General features: G+C 42.0%; 1 protein-coding gene across 3 annotated transcripts in view; it reads right to left on the bottom strand.

Annotated features, from left to right (window-relative positions):
* The window catches only part of LOC137504278 (melanopsin-B-like), a 222,715-nt gene that overhangs the window by 56,872 nt on the left and 145,711 nt on the right, over positions 1 to 20,132 (bottom strand). For all 3 annotated transcript variants that reach the window (XM_068232490.1, XM_068232473.1, XM_068232481.1), the window contains 2 exons: positions 7,092 to 7,199; positions 2,730 to 2,904 (listed from right to left, as the gene is read on the bottom strand). In XM_068232490.1, the coding sequence (XP_068088591.1) occupies positions 2,730 to 2,904; positions 7,092 to 7,199 (283 nt within the window). The remainder of the gene's footprint in view (positions 1 to 2,729; positions 2,905 to 7,091; positions 7,200 to 20,132) is intronic.

Below are 20,132 nucleotides of genomic sequence, written 5' to 3' on the forward strand. Positions count from 1 at the left end.
TTAGTTACCTCTGCAGTGGGGAGCGGTGTGGTCACCGCTCCCGCGCCTTACGTCATCGCGGATCTCGCCGCGTTCTCACAGACATCTCCTTCCACCAGAACAGGTCTCTCCAGGTTGCATCAGAGCAGAGTAGCGCACGCGCGCACCAGGAGACAGGACCTTTATGCCCTGAGAAGGCGAGTCAGCTGACCTTCCGGTCAGCTGACAGCAGTGTTCTGACTCTTGCTGCTGATTGGCCGGGTTACTGTACACCTAAAACGTGTGATCACACTCTGAATAAAATACTGACTACTGCGCTGATAGAGCTTGTTCTGATCATCAGATACACCACTGATCATTACAAGATCTTGGTACATCCTAAAGAAAGGGGGGGGGGGGGGGTTAGGGCTTCCAGATTTGAAACTTTATTATAGAGCATGTGTAATGGTAAGACTTTTCGATTGGACATATGGGGGTGGAGGTAAGAAATGGGTAGATATTGAAAAGAAATTGGTTGGATTGGATTTGGCAAAAGTTTTTTGGCTCCCGGGGAGGTTTAGAGATCTACCAAGATGGACACCCACTTGGATTAAAAATGTATTTAAGGTGTGGGATGTTGTTAATAAAAAGGGGGTTGGTCTGTGGGAATTTCCTTGATGACTCCTTTGGGGGATTCTCCTTTTTTCTGCCAGGGAAAGAAAGGGTTTTTTTTTGGATCATGGGGTGAGAGAAAGATGTAATGTTAAGAGATATTATGAATAACAGAGAAAATAAAACTTTGATTCGGTTGCGTGAGGAATATGGGCAATTTCCATTTGATTTTTGGAGACATACTCAATCACTTTTTGACGGAGAAGGGGAGAGATGTTTCCATTAGCACTGAATTATCAGAGTTTGAGAAATTGTTTGTGAAAGAGGCTCCTCCCATGCATCTGATATCATTTTTATATAAAGAGTTGAATAAGATGAGGGAGGGAGAATTTCCTAAATATTTGAGTAGATGGGAGGAGGACGCTGGCATCTCTTTAGACGATGAGTTGAAAAGGAAAATATGTATTTTGGCTCATGTTACATCAGTTAGCTCTAGAATTAAGGAAATTAATTTTAAATTATTGACAAGATGGTATAGAACACCGGATAGGTTGCCTAAAATGTTTCCGGGGGTGATTTATGGATGTTGAAGGGGGTGTGGAGCAAAAGGGTGTTTAATGCAGTTAGTGTGGGAGTGTCCAGTAATATCAGGTTTTTGGAAGGGTGTGTTGGACTGTATTAAAGAATTATGGGAAGAGTGTGGAGATTGGGACCCAATAAAGGTATTGCTGCATGGAACATCTATGTCTATTGGTAAATATAAGAGATTGTGTGTTCCTCAGCTCCTAATTGTGGCTTAAAGTTTAATCCCGGTTAAGTGGAGATGCCAGGGTTCTTCAACCCTGAAAGAATGGGTTGAGAGGGTTAACAAGTGAAGAGCATGGAAAATCAGATTGCTTTGCAGCAGGATAGATTAGAAGCATTTAATGTTAAATGGGGAAAATGGAGAGAATTTCAAGATACTAAGGAGTATGGAGATATGGTGGAGATGTAGGGTAGGGAGCCTCCTGTAATTATTATTATGTTTTTTTCTGATTATAATGTTGTAATTTTTTGGTACTTTAGATGGTAATTGGGGGGGGGGGGGGGATCTTTGAAGAAGAAATCCTGATGATGTTAAGTTATTTGCAATAGTATTGTTTGGAAGATTGAGGAAAATGGAGGGTGGTATTTTCTTTCTTTTGTTTATTATGTATTTTATAATTTTGAAAATGGAAGAAGGGAATAAGATGATATGTTGTATTGGAATTTGTAAATATTCTTACTTCTTAAATAAATTATATAAAAAAAACAAAAAAAACAACAACAAGATTTTGGGCATAAATATACATATCTACAAGATTATGGGTGCACATTTGCAGTTTATGCTCACAATATAATTTATATCCACAACTGCGTGAGGCCAATTGTGAATATAAAGAGTACTGGATCACTATGGGATTATAAGGCCAGCCAATGGTAAAAAAGCTCCACCCATTTAATAATGGGCTCTAGGCAAGTGGCCGGATGTATGTATGTGACCTCACGTGCACAGCTGTGGTCCCTCTTAATGCACACGTGGCCATGACCCCTTCATGCACACGTCCGTTAACAACCACTGCCTGAAGCCTGCCCATGTGCGCACATGCGTGTTAGGCAGCTGACAAGGACACAGTGACACAGGGGGATGCAGGAACAGGGTAATTACTATGGGCTTGATTCACAAAGCGGTGCTAACCTACTTAGCACGTCTAAAGTCTTTAGACGCGCTAACCAGGGTGCTAAGTAGGTTAGCACCGGATTTCTCAATCTAACTTTTTAACTCGCAAAGTTTTATGCGCGCTTAGTCCCATAGGCAATAATGGGCACTTCGCGTAGAGCGCCCTGCACTCTGTGCAGTACGCGCGTAAAGTTTTACGCGCATAAAGTTTTGCGCGCGTAAAGTTTTATGCGTGAAAAGCTTGTTTAGACGTGCTAAGGGGGTTTTCACAGTTAGCACCGCTTTGTGAATCAAGCCCTATATAGGATATGTAACGTTCCATGTGATACGTTAACTTTACCCCCCCCCCCCCCCCCCCCCCCAAAAAAGGACTTGTCAATCTAGAATAAATATAACACAGTTTATACTTGACATACCATCATTGTCCGATAAATAGTTTGTTCCAAGTGTGCCAACTTACTGTGTCAGGCGTGGAAATAGTGGAAATGCAGCTGTTCTTTTTCCTTGATGCTGTGGATTGTCGACTGTATACTGAAGCTCTGAACGATGACTCAAAATTAGATGCTGTCAAACTGTCTTTTTTTGGTGGTTTGATAAGAAAACGAAGACAAGGCACAGTCTTGTGGATGGTTTCTCTATGAAAGTGAATAATAACTTTCTGTACTTTTAGTGCATAAGCATAATGTGACACTTTTAATTGAATATCTGCAATATGCTGTCAATCGTTATTGCTAGTGACTAAATTAGGAATGAAAGAAGACAGATCGGGTTTGTTCTACGTAGAACAAAAAAAACTTTCATTTTGAAAAAAACAAACAAACTATACAGTATGTGTATATATATATATATATATATATATATATATATATATATATATATATATATAGTGTGTGTGTGTATATATATATATATATATCTATATTTATATATATATATATTTACTAAATATACTATTTAGTAATATATTTCTTTATTAACACTATTGTACACAAAGCAAATAAGATGATGAAAGCCAATCTGTTATCGCGATGTGGGATCACGTGAATGTCGTTAAGCGTCTAGTGCCCATAACAACAGTCATGGCGGATCAGTTCTTTAAGATGCCCTATGACTGCGCTCAAAGTACTGTGATCGCTTGACTTCCCAATTACGCCTTTTGTGTAACATCGCGTGTACCCACTAGCCGGAAGATGGATCATGGAGCGCTCGTTGTGAGGGGGAGGTCACTGGATCCACCTTCCTCCATCGGGTGGTGTGTATTCAACTTAATAATGACAGTCCTGTGTTCAATATGAGATCTTCCGGATAATAGAGTGACACCAAATAGCAAGCAGGTGAACAATTAGTGTAAGGCCTCAAACCCACTAGCAGCGCTTTGCTAAGCGCTTGTGATTTGAAAAGCTCTTGATAATGTAATGCTATGGGGGATTTTTACAAAAAATCACATCCCTCAAGTGGGATTACACACATAGCATTACATTAGCAAGAGCTTTTTAAATCACAAGTGCTTAGAAAAGGCTTAGAAAAGTGCTGCTAGTGGGTTCCAGGCCTAAGGTAGATGTTGCTCATTAAACTGATCTTTCATGGGCTTCTGTGTTTCTCTCCAACAAAAAGAAAGACAGCAAGAAATAAAACTTTTTCGTAGAGGAGGAAAGAATTATAACTCCTGTCAGTTTTTTTTTTTATTGCTGTGCCTCATTTTTTATCTCCAGGACCGAAGTTTATCCTAATGACAATGAGGTTAATGAAGGTCCCAGGGACAGTAAGAGAGAAAAACTTTCACTGGTGACACAGACAGTATGGCTGAGGTGAAATTGTCAATTGAATTTGCCGATAAATCCTGAGCAATATCAGGTGATAAGAAACTCGCAAGGATTTATCACCTCAAATTGCATATGGCCCCTTATGTGAATGTTTGGAGGATGCAAACTTTTAAAAGCCCTACTTGTCTCGTGATGATGCTGACTTTAATAGTTTCTAAATAGTTAAAGCGGCATGCTTTAGTTATCAGAGTCAAGATGGAGTCAGATCCAGGTCAGTGATTTGGGGAATCTTAAAAACAGTGGAACAGCACAAAACTCATGGACTTGTGTCCGCGTAAAATGCCAGCAGCATTTCACATGGACAATTTATTTGTAATTGGTGCATGTTTTTGCATGCTCCCCGGCACAAGAGGCTGTCGGCGCCTGCTAGCAGTCTATGCGTGGGTTGCAATTTTATGTGGTAGGGAATCAGTTTTTTAAACGCCATTGAAAAGCATTGCATGTGCTTTTCAACAAGTGTGGCCTCAGCCTAAAAAGCAACATTTTAGGATATGTAAGTATTTATCTATGATCAAGTTTTACAGCACAAAAACAAACTAATGCATTAAAACTAGTAAATATGATCAAGCTTCAACCTTTCACCCATATAACACTGTTTTCAGAACACGAGGCAAACATAAGATACTAAAAAACACTGACTTACTGTATAAAACACAGCGAGATGCGAAAGTTTGGGCAACCTTGTTGGTTGTTACGATAAAAAAGTCAGTTATATATATCATATAGGAGACACACACAGTGATATTTAAAGAGAACCAGAGACGAAGCACCCTCATGTATTTTATTACATTTATCAGTGGGAACATGACAGTAAACACCTACCCTGCTTTTAGTTTTATTGTTCTCAGTCTAATCTATCTGTTATCAACTGTGATAAGAATCCACCGACTATTCAGTCGAGGTTTGACCTGTAATCATTATAGCTGAGTCACTCTTCTGTGGAGTGTTTTCAAGCCCAAGCCTTCCCCCTCCTGGCTCAAATTTCATGCTTTACATACTGAGAGCTGTGATGATATGGGAGGGGCTGATGCTGCAGGAAAAATCTCTGTCTAACAGACTGTGTGATCTGTGTGCTCTGTCTGTGCAGCCAGTCATCATTATTATCTACTGTATGCAGCTTCATTACTATGAGAGACACTTCCTACAGGCAGCCACACAGCATGCCAGAATATGAAGTTGAAAAACACAGATGAAAGCCTACAGCAGCCCTTCTTGTCTATAGTCTCATATAGTCTATACAGCACATCCAGAACACCTCATAACCTGGAACAGAAGGAATATGAGCCGGCGGCCATATTGGATATTTCCTGGAGCAATAATGCATAAAAAGCACTCAAAAAGGCACACCAGAGTGGCAAAATTATCGGGTAGAGCATTTATTCTTTACAAGCTATCAACTGATATGTTTATTTTGTGTGAATCGTTCATCTCTGGTTCCCTTTAAGAAGTGAAAGGAAGTTTATTGGATTTACAGAAAGTGTGCAATAATTGTTTAAACAAAATTAGGCAGGTGCATAAATTTGGGCACCACAAAAAAGAAATGAAATCAGCATTTAGTAGATCCTCCCTTTGCATAAATTACAGCCTCTAAAGTGCTTCCTGTAGGTTCCAATGAGAGTCTGGATTCTGGTTGAAGGTATTTTGGACCATTACTCTTTACAAAACATCTCTAGTTCATTCAGGTTTTATAGCTTCTGAGCATGGACAGCTCTCTTTAACTCACACTGCAGATTTTCAATTATATTCAGGTCTGGGGACTGAGATGGCTATTCCAAAAAGCTGTACTTGTTCCTCTGCATGAATTCCATAGTGGATTTTGAACGGTGTTTAGGGTCGTTGTCTTGTTGAAAGATCCAGCCCCGGCGCAGCTTCAGCTTTGTCACTGATTCCTGGACATTGGTCTCCAGAATCTGCAGATACTGAGTGGAAACCATGCGTTCCTCAACTTTGACAAGATTCCCAGTCCCTGCACTGGCCACACAGCCCCACAGCATGATGGAACCACCACCATATTTTACTGTAGGTACCAGGTGTTTTTCTTGGGATACTGTGTTTGTTTTCCTCCAAGCATAATGACCCTTGTTATGCCCAAAAAACTCAATTTTAGTTTCATCAATCCACAGCACTTTATTCCAAAATGAAGCTGGCTGGTCCAAATGTGCTTTAGCATACCTCAAGCAGCTCTGTTTGTGCTGTGGGCGGAGAAAAGGTTTCCTCTGCATCATACTGCATGTGTAAATTGTGTAAATTGCGCTGAATGGTTGAACGATGCACAGTGACTCCATCTGCAGCAAGATGATGTTTTAGGTCTTTAGTGCTGGTCTGTGTGTTGACTCTGACTGTTCTCACCATTTGTCACTTCTGTGTATTCAAGATTTTTCTTGATCTGCCACTTTGAGCCTTAACTTGAACTGAGCCTGTGGTCTTCCATTTCCTCAATATGTTCCTAACTGTGGAAACAGACAGCTGAAATCTCTGAGGCAGCTTTCTGTATCCTTCCCCTAAACCATGATGGTGAGCAATCTTTTTCTACAGGTCATTTGAGAGTAGTTTTGAGACCCCCATGTTGCTACTATTCAGAAAAAAATAAAAGAAGGGAGAAACTTACAACTGACCCCCTTAAATACTCTTTCTCATAACTGGATTCACCTGTGTATGTAGGTCAGGGGTCACTGAGCTTACCAAGCCAATTTGAGTTCCAATAATTAGTTCTAAAGGTTTTGGAATCAATAAAATTACTACAATGCCCAAATGTATGCACCTGCCTAATTTTATTTAAACAATTATTGTACACTTTCTGTAAATCCAATAAACTTCATTTCACTTCTCAAATGTCACTGTGTGTGTCTCCTATATGATATATTTAACTGACATTTTTTACCATAACAACCAACGATTTATACCGGAAAATAATGACGATTAACAAGGTTGCCCAAACTTTCGCATTCCACTGTATACTGAACCATAAAATATTGTTGTCTAGTTCCAGAATGACTTACCTGTACTTTGGATGAATTATTCCATAGATAATAGGATTATAAATTGCGGAAGCCTTAGCAATAACTGCAGGAACTGTCTTGGAATATGGTGTTAAAGATTTTCCATGGCTACAATGGAAGAGACAAGTGATTAGGTAGCAGATTTACAGATATGGCTGTAATTTTCATATTCACAAAATTGACACATGGTAATTTTGCATATATATCCAGATTGTAGTTGAGTAGTGGTTGATGTTATTTGCATTTATATTGAATCATATATCCAGAGAGGTATCACAGAAACATGGAGGTCAGCCAAAGATTATATATGATGTGTGTGCTTAGAATCAATTTTCTGTGCGTAATGTGTATACACTATTTTGCTTTGTATTTTTAGAACATTTTATTAACTAATTAATAGCTTATGTAAAATATTAAACAGCACTTATAAAATTACAAACTGCCACATTTACAGTGTACATTGTATTACACTTTGTTTCAGAGCCATTAACAGTTAGATTGTTTTATATTACAAAAACAGTTCAGTACTATGCTTGTGTCAATGAAAATTGCTAACAAAGTGGTATCCTCTGGTGGAAAGGAGTAGTAACTACAATGGGTAAATACATTGGAATGTAAAAATGATCCTTACATACTTCAGGGAAAACAGACTGTGTATGTTTTCTACACCATTGAACATTAAAGCAAGAGGGTCAGCCATACTATGCTAGGGAAACAAAAAAACACATATATAAGTAGATAAATACTTGACCTACTTACTTAACCAGTTCACCCCCAAGGGTTTTTATCCTAACGGACCAGAGCAATTTTCAGTTGTCAGCGCTCCTCCCTTTTATTCCCTAATAACTTTATTACTACTTATCACAAGAAAATGATCTATACCTCTTTTTTTTCGCCACCAATTAGGCTTTCTGTGGATAGTACATTTTGCTAAGAATTTTTTTATTCTAAATGCATTTTAATGAGAAAAACAGAAAAAAAAGAAAAAAAATCATTATTTCTCAGTGTTCAGCCATTATAGTTTTAAAATTAAACATTCTCCTGTGGATAAAACAAACACGTTTTATTTGCCCAGTGGTCCCGATAATTAAACCGTTTAAATTATGTCCCTATCACAATGTATGGCGACAGTATATTATTTTGAAATATAAGTGGTTATTTTTCTGTTTGTTCTGGCCATAATTACAAGCCCCTATGTAATAAATTAAAATTAATTTTCCCCCATAAAATATAGAATAAAAAAAGCTGAGTCCCTAAGGCAACTATTTATTTATTTTTTTTAAGCTGATTTTTTTTTTTTACAAGTGTTTTTTTTGGGGGGGAGGGTTGGAAGTGTAATTTTATTAATGATGTGTATATACTTGAAAATGTATGTATTTTGTAGGCGTAATATACTTTTTGGCCACAAGATGGCGCTAGTGAACACTCATAGGACGTGTTCACTTTTTTTTTTTTTTTACACTTTATTAAACTGTTACATTTCCTGTTTATGTGAATGGACGTAGCCGCTGTTCGCGGTCACGTCCATTCACTCCAGGCACTGCGATTGGGTAGAGGACCGTTCGGTCTTCTTCCCCAATCACCCAGCACGGGATCCCGACGGTAATGGCGGCGGTAGCGGCGCGCACACGGCGGTAGCAGCGGCGGGAATGCGCGACGTATTAAAACGTCATGTTGCCGTTAATAGCGGTAAGCATGACGTTTTAATACGATAGGATGTCGGTAAATGGTTAACAGGTGTATTGTACTGTCCACGTTTTGATTTGAGTGAATTGTATATAATAAAATAAGAGAATTATGTTCCTGGTAGTCTCCATGTCCCATAGTCTGAAGCTAAATCCTGGTGTCATTTCTTCCCTTAGTTCTCCTCCAGCTGTGTCATTCTGGCGTGCTTTCTAACCAGTGTGAGCACAGGTTCAGGTTTCACCCTCAGTCTGTCAAACTGCAGTGTGCTTAGCACTCAATGAGGAGCAGGAATGTGGGAGGGGAGATGACAAGCTTCTCTTTCTCTCTGTTTTCAGCAGTGGCAAGAGAATAGAGCTTGGTACACTTAGATAAGATAATTAGAGCAGAGAGATTTCTGAATAGATTAAAGAGCTTGCACTGAGATTCTTGGCAGCATTACAAACACAGTGCAGTGTTTAACCTCTTGAGGACCGCAGTGCTAAACCCCCCTAGTGACCAGGCCATTTTTAGTAAAATAGGCCACTGCAGCTTTAAGGCCAAGCTGCAGGGCTGCACAACACAGCACACAAGTGATTCCCCCCCCCCTTCCCCCCCTTTTCTCCCCACCAACAGAGCTTCCTGTTGGTGGGGTCTGATCGCTCCCCCATGTTTATTTATTTTTTAATAATATTAGGGCCCGTTTCCACTAGGGCGAATTCGCATGCGTGGCCTGCATGCGAATTCGCCTAGGCAATGAAAGTGGATGGGACTGTTTCCACTTGTCATTGTTTTCGTGCATTTTTCTGTGCAGGATTTTTCTGCACGGTAGGGCCTGCAGAATTCGCCTGCGTGAGGAATGCAGGCGAATCGCACCCATGTATTTAATAGGGAAAACGCACGTGCGTTTTTTGCGCGCAAATTCGCGTGCGAATTCGCATGAAAAGTAATACAAATTGAGTCAGGCAGTGACATGGTTAAATTCGCATAGACCCTGCCTATGCGAAATCGCATGCGAATTCGCGGCAAAAAACGCACGCGGAATCGCATCCACATGCGATTTCGCCAGCGGTGGATCCCAGGGATTCGCACCGCACTAGTGGAAACGAGCCCTTATTGTTAGTGTCTTTTAATAAAAAAACACTGTTTCTTTAAACATCTTCCCTCCCTCCCTTCCCACAGCCAGCCAATTACGGCGATCGGCTTTCATAGGCTTCTGCCTATGAGAGCCGATCACTCTCTTGTCCCCCAGGGGGACAGCCGTGTGACACCGTGCTGCCACCGGGGCCACGCCCATCGGCGTGACGCGGTCGGCAAGAGGTTAAATGGAATTTGATTTTGAGGCTGACAATCCTGCTTTACTAATATGTTCATTTAAAACTAGAAAAGGTATAGGCTGCTGACAATTGTGGGGATAGGGCTATTCTTTCTTTGGACATCGCCAAGGCCTTCGACAGTGTGGAGTTGCAGTATCTCTATGCAGTGTTGGAAGCCATGAACTTTGGTCCAAATTTTTTAAAATGGGTTCAGATATTGTATTGTGTCTGCCTCTGACACAGGAGACCAGGGTTCGAATCTTGGCTCTGCCTGTTCAGTAAGCCAGTAATTCAGTAAGGAGTTCATTGGGCAAGACTCCCTAACACTGATACTGCCTACTGAGTGCGCTCTAGTGGCTGCCTCGCAAGCGCTTTGAGTCCGACAGGAGAAAGGCGCTATACAAATACTGCCATTATTATTATAATTCTCCTAATGCCTGTCTCAGAGCCAACAATTCCTTATCAGCTAAGTTTAGACTGGGAAGGGGGAACTAGACAGGGGTGTCCACTTTCCCCACTGCTATTTGCTAGCACAATTGAACCTTTGGCAGAAATAACCAGAAGTAGAACAGATATTAAGGGTTTCTGCTATAGTGATCTGGAGGAGAAAATTGCATTTGTGATGTTGCAAACCTCCGATTTTCGGTTCGCGAACTTCCGCGGAAGGTTCAGTTCGCGAACCGCAATAGACTTCAATGGGAAGGCGAACTTTGAAAAATAGAAAAAATTATGCTGGCCAGAAAAGTGATGGAAAACATGTTTCAAGGGGTCTAACACCTGGACCCCCAGGTGGCGGAGTGGGATAGACACCAAAAGTCCCGGTGAAAAATCTGGATTTGACGCAAAGCAGCATTTTAAGGGCAGAAATCACATTGAACGCTAAATGGCAGGCCTAAAGTGCTTTCAAACATCTTGCATGTGTATACATCAATTGGGGAGTGTAATTAGAGTACTGCTCCACACTGACACACCAAACCAAAAGCAGTCGCTTGGGGCCCCATTCAGAGTCAAAGGGGCCCCATCATCACATAAACCAGCCCTCGCCATCCTGTCAGCGGTGGCTGGATGGTATGATGGTTAAAGTGGATCCGAGATGAACTTTTACTCATTGCATAATTGTGTTCCTTACATATAGTTTATAGGGCATTCCTCAAGCCAAATACTTGTTTTGTTTTGTTTTAATACCCTAATTTCCTATAAACTAAACAAGCCACACCCACAGCTTCTCCAGAGTGCCTTGGCGCTTGCAAGGGATTGTGGGATTTCAGTCTGGGTAGGTGAAAAAGGTGTTACTAGCTATAGATTTCAGAGGCAGAGTTTTCACAATCTGAGAGCTGCAGTGCAGATACAGATCAGTTGCCTGTGTAATGGAGGAGATAAGAGTGGAGTTTTCACAGAATATGCAGATTAGCATGCCTAGATACAGATAAGCTTGCCTGTGTGTGTGATTGTGTAATGGTGACAAGCAGAAAACATGTCTGCTCCCATTGTATCACAGGAAAAAATATTAATATACTGTTGAAGCTGTTTGAAGATAGATTTGCTGTGTAAACTATCTAAACTTTAGATAAGATATATTGACAAGTCACTTGTTATATTTAGTTTTTCATCTCGGATCCGCTTTAAAAGGGATTTTGAGCAGTGCAGTAACTATGGAAAGATACATATCATTTTAAAGCTCTCTTTCTCCTCTTTCCATTGATATATAAACCGCCGCCCTATGCCTTTTAGTTTTCTCTATTTTTGCAATCGAAATCACAGCCACGACAATTTCGATCGCGGAAATAGCGAAAACTAAAAGGCGTAGGGTGGCAGTTTATCTATCATTGAAAAGAGGAGAAAGAGAGCTTCAAAATGATATGTATCTTTCCATAGTTACATTGTATTACAAAGGATGACTTTTCTCCAAAGTCGGCAGCTCGATTCAGCACAATGCAATGAAATATAAGGAACCCAGGGGGATATAATTACAAACATCATGCTGGTAGGTGTGAGGATGTCATTAATTAGTTGTGGTTATGCTTAAAGGCATACCTACAGGCACTGCTTGGAGTCCCTTTAAGGGCTCTGCCTCAGACACAGGAGACCAGGGTTCGAATCTCGGCTCTGCCTGTTCAGTAAGCCAGCACCTATTCAGTAGGAGACCTTAGGCAAGTCTCTCTAACACTGCTACTGCCTATAGGGCGCTTCCTAGTGGCTGTAGCTCTGGCGCTTTGAGTCCGCCAGGAGAAAAGCGCGATATAAATGTTATTTGTCTTGTCTTGTCAAATGATGCCGTGCACTGCTGATTGTCTTCAGAGCCAGGCTCTCCTCCTAGGTCCCACTCCTGCTACTGTGCGTTCTGCCGCTGCCCACTCCTCCCTCCCTTCCCACAGAGAACCACAGCTGCAGCAAGAATGATAGCAGCAGATTGCAAACGCTCACTCACCTATCCATGATCCAAGCGATAGAGATCCCGTCATCTGAAACCCATCTGTCTCTTCTACAGTGTAGCCGCATGCTCTGAACTACCTGATTCTCAGAGCAGACAGGAAGTAGGAAGTAGTAATATAGTAGTAGTAACAGAGCGGCAGCACTCTAGAGGAGACAGATGAGCTCCGGATGACGGGACCTCTATTGCTTGGATCGCAATAGGTGAATGTGAGTCATCTGGTGCTGTCATTCTCCCCCGCTGCGGCTGCCTTCTCTGCTGGACTATCGTATTCACTGCGATGGAGGCTGCATGGTGGCTGTCTAGTTTGGGAGAAAATCGGTTGTTCGGTGGTGGGGGTGGTTATGTAATTCTGTCTGGGGAACGGCTTCCGGTTTGGCGGTGTCCAGAGCTTTCTGCTATTGCCAGGCTGGAGATGCAGGGGGAAAGTGCTGCTGCTGTGATATCTGGCGCCCTCTTCACAGGGGTGCCCCAGCCCCTGAGTGCAAATGTCCCAGCCATTCATCTCTCACTCTGCATTTTGCCGCTGCTATTCCCTGCATTGTGCACCCACAGAGGAAAGTGCACTGTTGTCCATAGCAACCAGTTGCTCGGCTGCCCCGGTGTGTGCGGCATGTTGCTGTGCAGCTGCATCTTCTGATTCTATTACGACATGATGGGGGGGCCCAAATCCGTTACTTTGCATAGGGCCCCATTTAGCCTTAATCCGGCTCTGCACCAAAAACAGCTGTTTGCGTAGTGACGGCCGTGCTGGACTGGTGCGCAACATGGCCAGAGTGCAGGCCGTGGCAGTTTTCCAGCTCATATGGTCGCCGGGCTGTGGTAGCTCAATAAAAGAACAACAGTGACTGTCCAGCTGATCAAATTTGGTCTGTCCACAATAAAGCAACGACCTTATTATCTTCTTGTATGTATGTAGGCATAGGTAGGAGTCCCAGTATAGGTTGGTAGGCATTGCTAGGTGCCTCAGTAGTTAGCTAGGCATAGGTAGGAGACCCAGTATAGGTAGGTAGGCATAGGTAGGTGTCCCAGTAGTTCGCTAGGCATAGGTAGGAGTCCCAGTATAGGTAGGTAGGCATAGGTAGGTGCCTCAGTAGTTAGCTAGGCATAGGTAGGAGACCCAGTATAGGTAGGATGGCATAGGTAGGTGTCCCAGTAGTTAGCTAGGCATAGGTAGGAGACCCATTATAGGTAGGTAGGCATTGGTATGAGTCCCAGTATAGGTAGGTAGGCATAGGTAGGTGCCTCAGTAGTTAGCTAGGCATAGGTTGGAGACCCAGTATAGGTAGGTAGGCATAGGTAGGTGTCCCAGTAGTTAGCTAGGCATAGGTAGGAGTCCCAGTATAGGTAGGTAGGCATAGGTAGGTGCCTCAGTAGTTAGCTAGGCATAGGTAGGAGACCCAGTATAGGTAGGTAGGCATAGGTAGGTGTCCCAGTATAGATAGTTAGGCAGGGCCTGGCTGGCACAGTAAAAAAAATTACCAAGGTCCAGCTGCAACAGATAGGGCTGTATAATGTCAGTGTCAGGGAGCAACACACACAAAAAAAACACATCGGGAAAACATTAGCTCTCAAAAGAGCTGTTGAGGGGTGCAATTTTAGCAATAACAATCAGCCAAGAGCCTAACTAATCTTTTCCTAGGAGAAAAAATCTGCAGCAGCTCTCCCTAGTTTGTCTATTTGCAGCAGGCACATGAGTGAGTGTCATGGCCAGCGAGCCTGCCTTATAAAAGGGGGGGGGCTCCAGGGTTTAGTGTAGCCTGAATGGCTACAATGTGCCTGCTGACTGTGATGCAGAGGGTCAAAGTTGACCCTCATAGTGCATTATGGAGCGAATCTAACTTCCACAAAAGTTCGCCTGGTCCAGGCGAACGCGAACCACCAAAGTTCACCTGGAACCGTTCGCCAGCGAACCGTTCGCTACATCTCTAATTGCATTATATGCGGATGACACCCTGCTCTTTTTGCAGGATTGTGGACCCTCTTTAATTAAGGTTATGAAATCTTTATCTGAGTAATTTTTCAGGCTTAGTGGTAAATTGGAGCAAGTCTTGTTTGCTCTCTTTAGATTCAACTGCACCTGCTTTGCCGGGTAGTTGTTTGGATATTCAGGTACTTTAATCCTTTAAATACCTGGGTATTATTGTATCCCCTGATACAGCTGCATTTGAGGCATTGAATATTACCCCTATGTTGGGTAAAATAAGGCAAAAGCTACCTGGGCTCCCCTGTTGCTAAAATGAACTTACTTAAGGTGGTTACAATGCCTTAATTGCTCTATGTGCTCCATAATGCCCCTGTTTGGTTACATTTAAAATAGTTTCAAACTATTGACAGGATATTTTGGGCCTTTATTTGGGGCAATGGGAGGATTAAAATTGAATTACAGTATCTCCAGTACCCTAAATATGAAGGGGGGTTGGCAGTTCCTAACCCGTGGGTTTATTATCTGGCCTCACATGCTCAACGTATTGTAGGATGGAATGTGCAAGAATCACTAGACTCCTCCAGATTGCTTCTTAACAGGGTCTTTGGGTTTAACAGGGTTTTGGTTCCACTTATGCAGCGCTCCAAGTGGAATATGTGAAGGAGCTGGGACTTAAAGTTGACACTCTTACGCTGATGCAAAAGCTTTGGGATCGATTTAGGAATATGCAAGATGTGGGTGGCTACTCCCCTTTATATCACAATGCTAGGTTGCCTTGAATCGAAGGAACTGACCTTTCTGAAGTCCTGGGCCAGGGAGGGGATTGACTCGCTGCCTCAAGTATTGGAGAATGGCAAATTATGTCATACTGATGTTATCGTGACAAAATTGGATAGGGAGAAGACTCTTCCCTTGTTAGTTTAATATAATCAGCTGGCGCATACTCTAAACCAACAAAAGTCCTAGATTTACGGATGTCTCCTTCCCCTGTATTTAAAATTATTATTCAAACTACATCTAGGAGTGGTTTTATTTCTTCCTGTTACACATTTCTTTTGAACATCTTTTTGAAAAAGTTCCCTTTAAGATGTACAGAGGGTTGGAAGTGTGACTTAGGAGACTTGAGTGGGGAAGAGTGGGAGGAAGTTCTCCAAGCAGTTTTTTTTAATCTCTACTAATGCGACTCAAAAGTTATTTCAATGAAATACATTGCATAGGATTTGTCTACCCCAAAAAATATTGTATGATATGAGGAGGAGGGATGATCCCATTTGCGCAAGATGTTGCAGGGGACCATGGAGATCTTCTGCACATGTTGTGGAAATGTCCTAAACTTCATAGATACTGGTAGGAGGTTTTTGATATGATGGACACTGTCACTGGTTCTGCCATTCCAAGATCTGCTAAGACTTGGATTTTGGGTCTGTTGTCCGATTTGGGTATGGCGGAACATGGGCAGCTTTTGATACAACATGCTTTGTTTCAAGCTCGAAAATGTATTTTATCACAGTGGAAACAGTCGCTCCCCCCCAAAGTTAGTGACTCGTTACTGCATATAAACAACTATCTGGAAATAGAAAAATTAATTTATGATTAATGATGATTTATGATTAATTTATGATATGATTAATTTATCATCATAAATTTGAAAAGATATGAGCTCCTTGGTTGGATACACTGAGACTTGCAGACCTTGATTTAGTCAGAGATAGGCTATTTTCAAATCTACCTTAATTGTGAAATCTGAGAATGTACTCAGAGTTATGCAATTGGGCCTACCAACTCTTGGCTATGAATGTTTTTGAGATGTACAGTATTATGTTTTGCTCTCTCCCCTGGTTGTGAACTTTTCTCTTTATAGAAGTGTCTAGAGGTGCACTACTGCACTCTTTATTCTGTTATGGCATTGTTCTTCTGCTTTAAATAAAGGCTGATTTAAAAAAAAAAAAAAAGGCTTGCAGAAGCACAGTTAAAGAGACACTGAAGCGAAAAAAAAAATGATGATATTATGATTTGTATGTGTAGCACAGCTAAGAAATAAAACATTAAGATCAGATACATCAGTGTAATTGTTTCCAGTACAGGAAGAGTTGAGAAACTCCAGTTGTTATCTCTATGCAAACAAGCCATTAAGCTCTCCGACTAAAGTTAGTCGTGGAGAGGGCTGTTATCTGACTTTTATTATCTCAACTGTTCCTGGACTATTTACTTTTCCTCTGCTAGAGGAGAGGTCATTACTTCACAGACTGCTCTGAAAGACTCATTTTGAATGCTGAGTGTTGTGTAATCTGCACATATTATAGAATGATGCAATGTTAGAAAAAACACTATATACCTGAAAATAAAAGTATGAGAATATTTTCTTTGCTGCTAATCTTCTAGTAATTATTCATAGTACACAACCAATTCACTATATCATATTTTTTTTTTCGCTTCAGTGTCTCTTTAAACACATTTAAAGAGAACCCGAGGTGTGTTTGAAGAATGTGATCTGCATACAGAGGCTGGATCTACCTATACAGCCCAGCCTCTGTTGGTATTCCAAACCCCCCTAATGTCCCCCTACAATCTGCAATCAGACATAGATCACAGCCGCGCTGTGCGTACTGTGTTTACATCTGTAGTGTCAGTCTTGGCTGCTCCCCCGCCTCCTGCAGAGCTCCAGTCCCTGCCCCCCTCCCTTCCCTCTAATCAGCGGGGAGTGAAGGCAGGCAGGCGGGGACCGGAGGCGTGGAGAGCAGCAGACTGACACTATAGAGAAAAACACAGCCCGCTGCACCACGCTGTGCACGGCTGTGATTTATGAGGGATTGCAGAGTGCAGGGGGACCTTAGGGGGGTTTGGGATACCAACAGAGGCTGGGCTGTATAGGCAGATCCAGCCTCTGTATGCACATCACATTCTTCAAACCCACCTCGGGTTCTCTTTAAGCCAATTTCTGGGAGTCTGAACAGATCTCTTGTGCAATGCCATGTTATAGCCTAGCAATTATGAAGCTAAAATGTCCCCTATTTGTGTTACAAATGAGGATTATGCAACTACAAATTATTTGAGAATTTTTTGATCAGATAATGAGAAACAGCTATGTTAATGGAATCATTTTAAGACAACGTGAGTAAAGCTGCTATTTATGCTTAGATTGCTTCATCCTGCTGTTAAGACTTCAGGAAGGCAGGCACAGTCTGTGATTTATTCAACATTAGCTAATGAAGTGACAAACAGACAAGAACAAATTCTGCAACTTAGTGCATGCTTACATCTAGAAAAAAAACATGTGTGCCTTGGAGGTAATAACTCATAAAGTAATACTTATAAAAATAATAGTGAAAACAAGGTCAATCAGTTTTTTCAGCAAAAAATAATCACTTGTATCTAATGTATCTATAAAAATAATCACTTGGGTATCTAATGTTTAGGATATTTCATTCATCTTGTCATCCTTAAAAACCTAAATGAAATAATGATGCATTTTTTATTGGTACCTTGAAGTGTAAGTGCAATGATGTGCATGTATTTGCGAATCTACCCAGTATCAGGAAAGCAATCTTGCAAAGTGAATGCGTTTTGTGTCCATGAAGTTAGCGAGCCGCTGGCACCAGGAGCGATAGAGTAACATTCGCGGATGGTACAAGGAGGAAAACAATGACCTTGACTGCTGATTGATGCTGAAAAATACAGCATGCCAGATCATTAAACAACCTCGACAGACCTTGAAGGAAAGCTGTACACATGCTATATTTATTGGCCAAGACAACCCCAAGCAGCTGCCATGTCTGAGAACAATCTAGCATGTGTATAAGGCTTTAGCCTGCTGGATTGGATGAGGGCAAGTAGCTAAATGATGGAGATTTTAGGCAGGATTCATATTAATTAATAGTTACACTTAAATTGTAAATATGCCTTCAAATGACATTAAAAGTCTTTTTATGTTTTTTATTATTTTTGTTGTGTTTAATGTTTTACAGCAAAAATGTAATTTTAAGTTTTATACTACTTTGAGGTGGTTTATTTGTTAGTGTGCTATGCATAAAAACAGCAAAAAAGGCTGAAGCCCTGTCTGGTGTTAAAACAAACCCAAGGTGGCACCCCCAAAATGCTACTTACCTAAGAAGTTAGATACCTACCTTACTTACCTCAAAAGCGGGAAGCCTCTGAATTCTCCAAAGGATTGCCATGTCCTTGACCCCACCGCTGCTGTCTGGAACACTCCTTTCAATTGTGGCTGTGCTCACTTTTGTGCAGCAGCTGGCTATACTGTACCTGTGCACATAAGGCCGCGCCTGCGCAGTAGCATGGAGCCATTAATGGATGAGTGACTTTGTCATACTGCGTAGGCATGGCCATACTCAAGCAGGTGCAGTATGATTGCACTCATACACAGTTCTTGGTTGATATGTTCAGAAGGTCTGTGTGTGGCAATGGTGGGGTCAATGGGATCCAAAAATGTATTGTTGCTTGTGCAAAAAATCCCCTCTCCCACTTCCCATCTCACAATACAGTTAGGGCTGGTAGCAGCCAGTATGCATCCTACCTTTTAATTCCCCCAGGTACCTGCATCAATCAGCTGCATCTGTGTCAATCGAGTGCACATTGGTGGAGCTGTGGCTGTTGACAGTTGGCATGCGCGTGGTGGGTTGCTCTGCGGTTGTGGGTATGTGTATGGGGGAGTGGTCACAGTTGGGCAACTAGTGATTATATATTTTCCCCTGCATGTTAAAAATATAAGTGTGTGAATTATGAAAAGTGGCCAGTCGACCATGGAATGAATTCACCTCAGTGTAGTGCTGGTTAGCCCATATGGGTGTACCAGCTCACAGGTTTTGTCCCTTTGAGCCAGGGACCAGGTTCATGGCAGCGGGGATTCCTTCGTTCCTCTCCTCTCGCAGCTGTGGATAGCACCACTCTCCTTGCAATCACCAGTGTTCTGCACTATGCAGGTGCTCAGTGGCCATGCAGCGCCAATTGTATGACTATCTTCCCTTTTGTGGAGGGATCGTGGTGCAAGCTGTCTTAAACCTTCCAGCACAAGCGTTACCTGCACTCTTCAGAAAAATTTGTCTGAAGAAGATGGGGCAGCTTTATCCCTTTCGAAAAGCACTACAATGAACAGATTTTAACATTACATGTCCGTGTATTGTTGTTTGCACAGACTTGCACCTTACCCCAGCCAACTCCATTATATACCAACAGCTAACGAGCGCCCACAGAGTGCAGGTAACGCTTGTGCTGGAAGGTGGAAGACAGCTTGCACACCGATCCCTCCACAAAAAGGAGGATACTCATACAATTGGCTCCCACCATGGCCACTGAGCACCTACACAGTGCAAAACCCTGGTGACTGCAAGGTGAGTGGTGCTATCCACAGCTGCAAGAGGAGAAGAACGAAGGAATCCCCACTGCCACGAGCCTGGTCCTTGGCACAAAGCGACAAATCCTGCGAGCTGGTACACCAATACGGGCTAACCAGCACTACACTGAGGGTAGATCATTCTACGGTTGGCTGGCCACTTTTCATAATTCCCATACTGAGTGTGGTTTCTTCTCCATGTCCATGCCCCCTGTGTGTGGTGTCCAAGTGTCCCATTAACATCAGTGAATGAGGAAACCCCCGAGAGTGAAATAGTGTTGTAATTATGGTGCTGAACCAGAGCTGAGTGAGAAAACAGAATAAATGAAAAGGACAAATGTAATCCAGTGTAAGAAAA

Source organism: Hyperolius riggenbachi, chromosome 1 (genome assembly GCF_040937935.1).
Source record: "Hyperolius riggenbachi isolate aHypRig1 chromosome 1, aHypRig1.pri, whole genome shotgun sequence".
NCBI classification, from domain to species: domain Eukaryota; kingdom Metazoa; phylum Chordata; class Amphibia; order Anura; family Hyperoliidae; genus Hyperolius; species Hyperolius riggenbachi.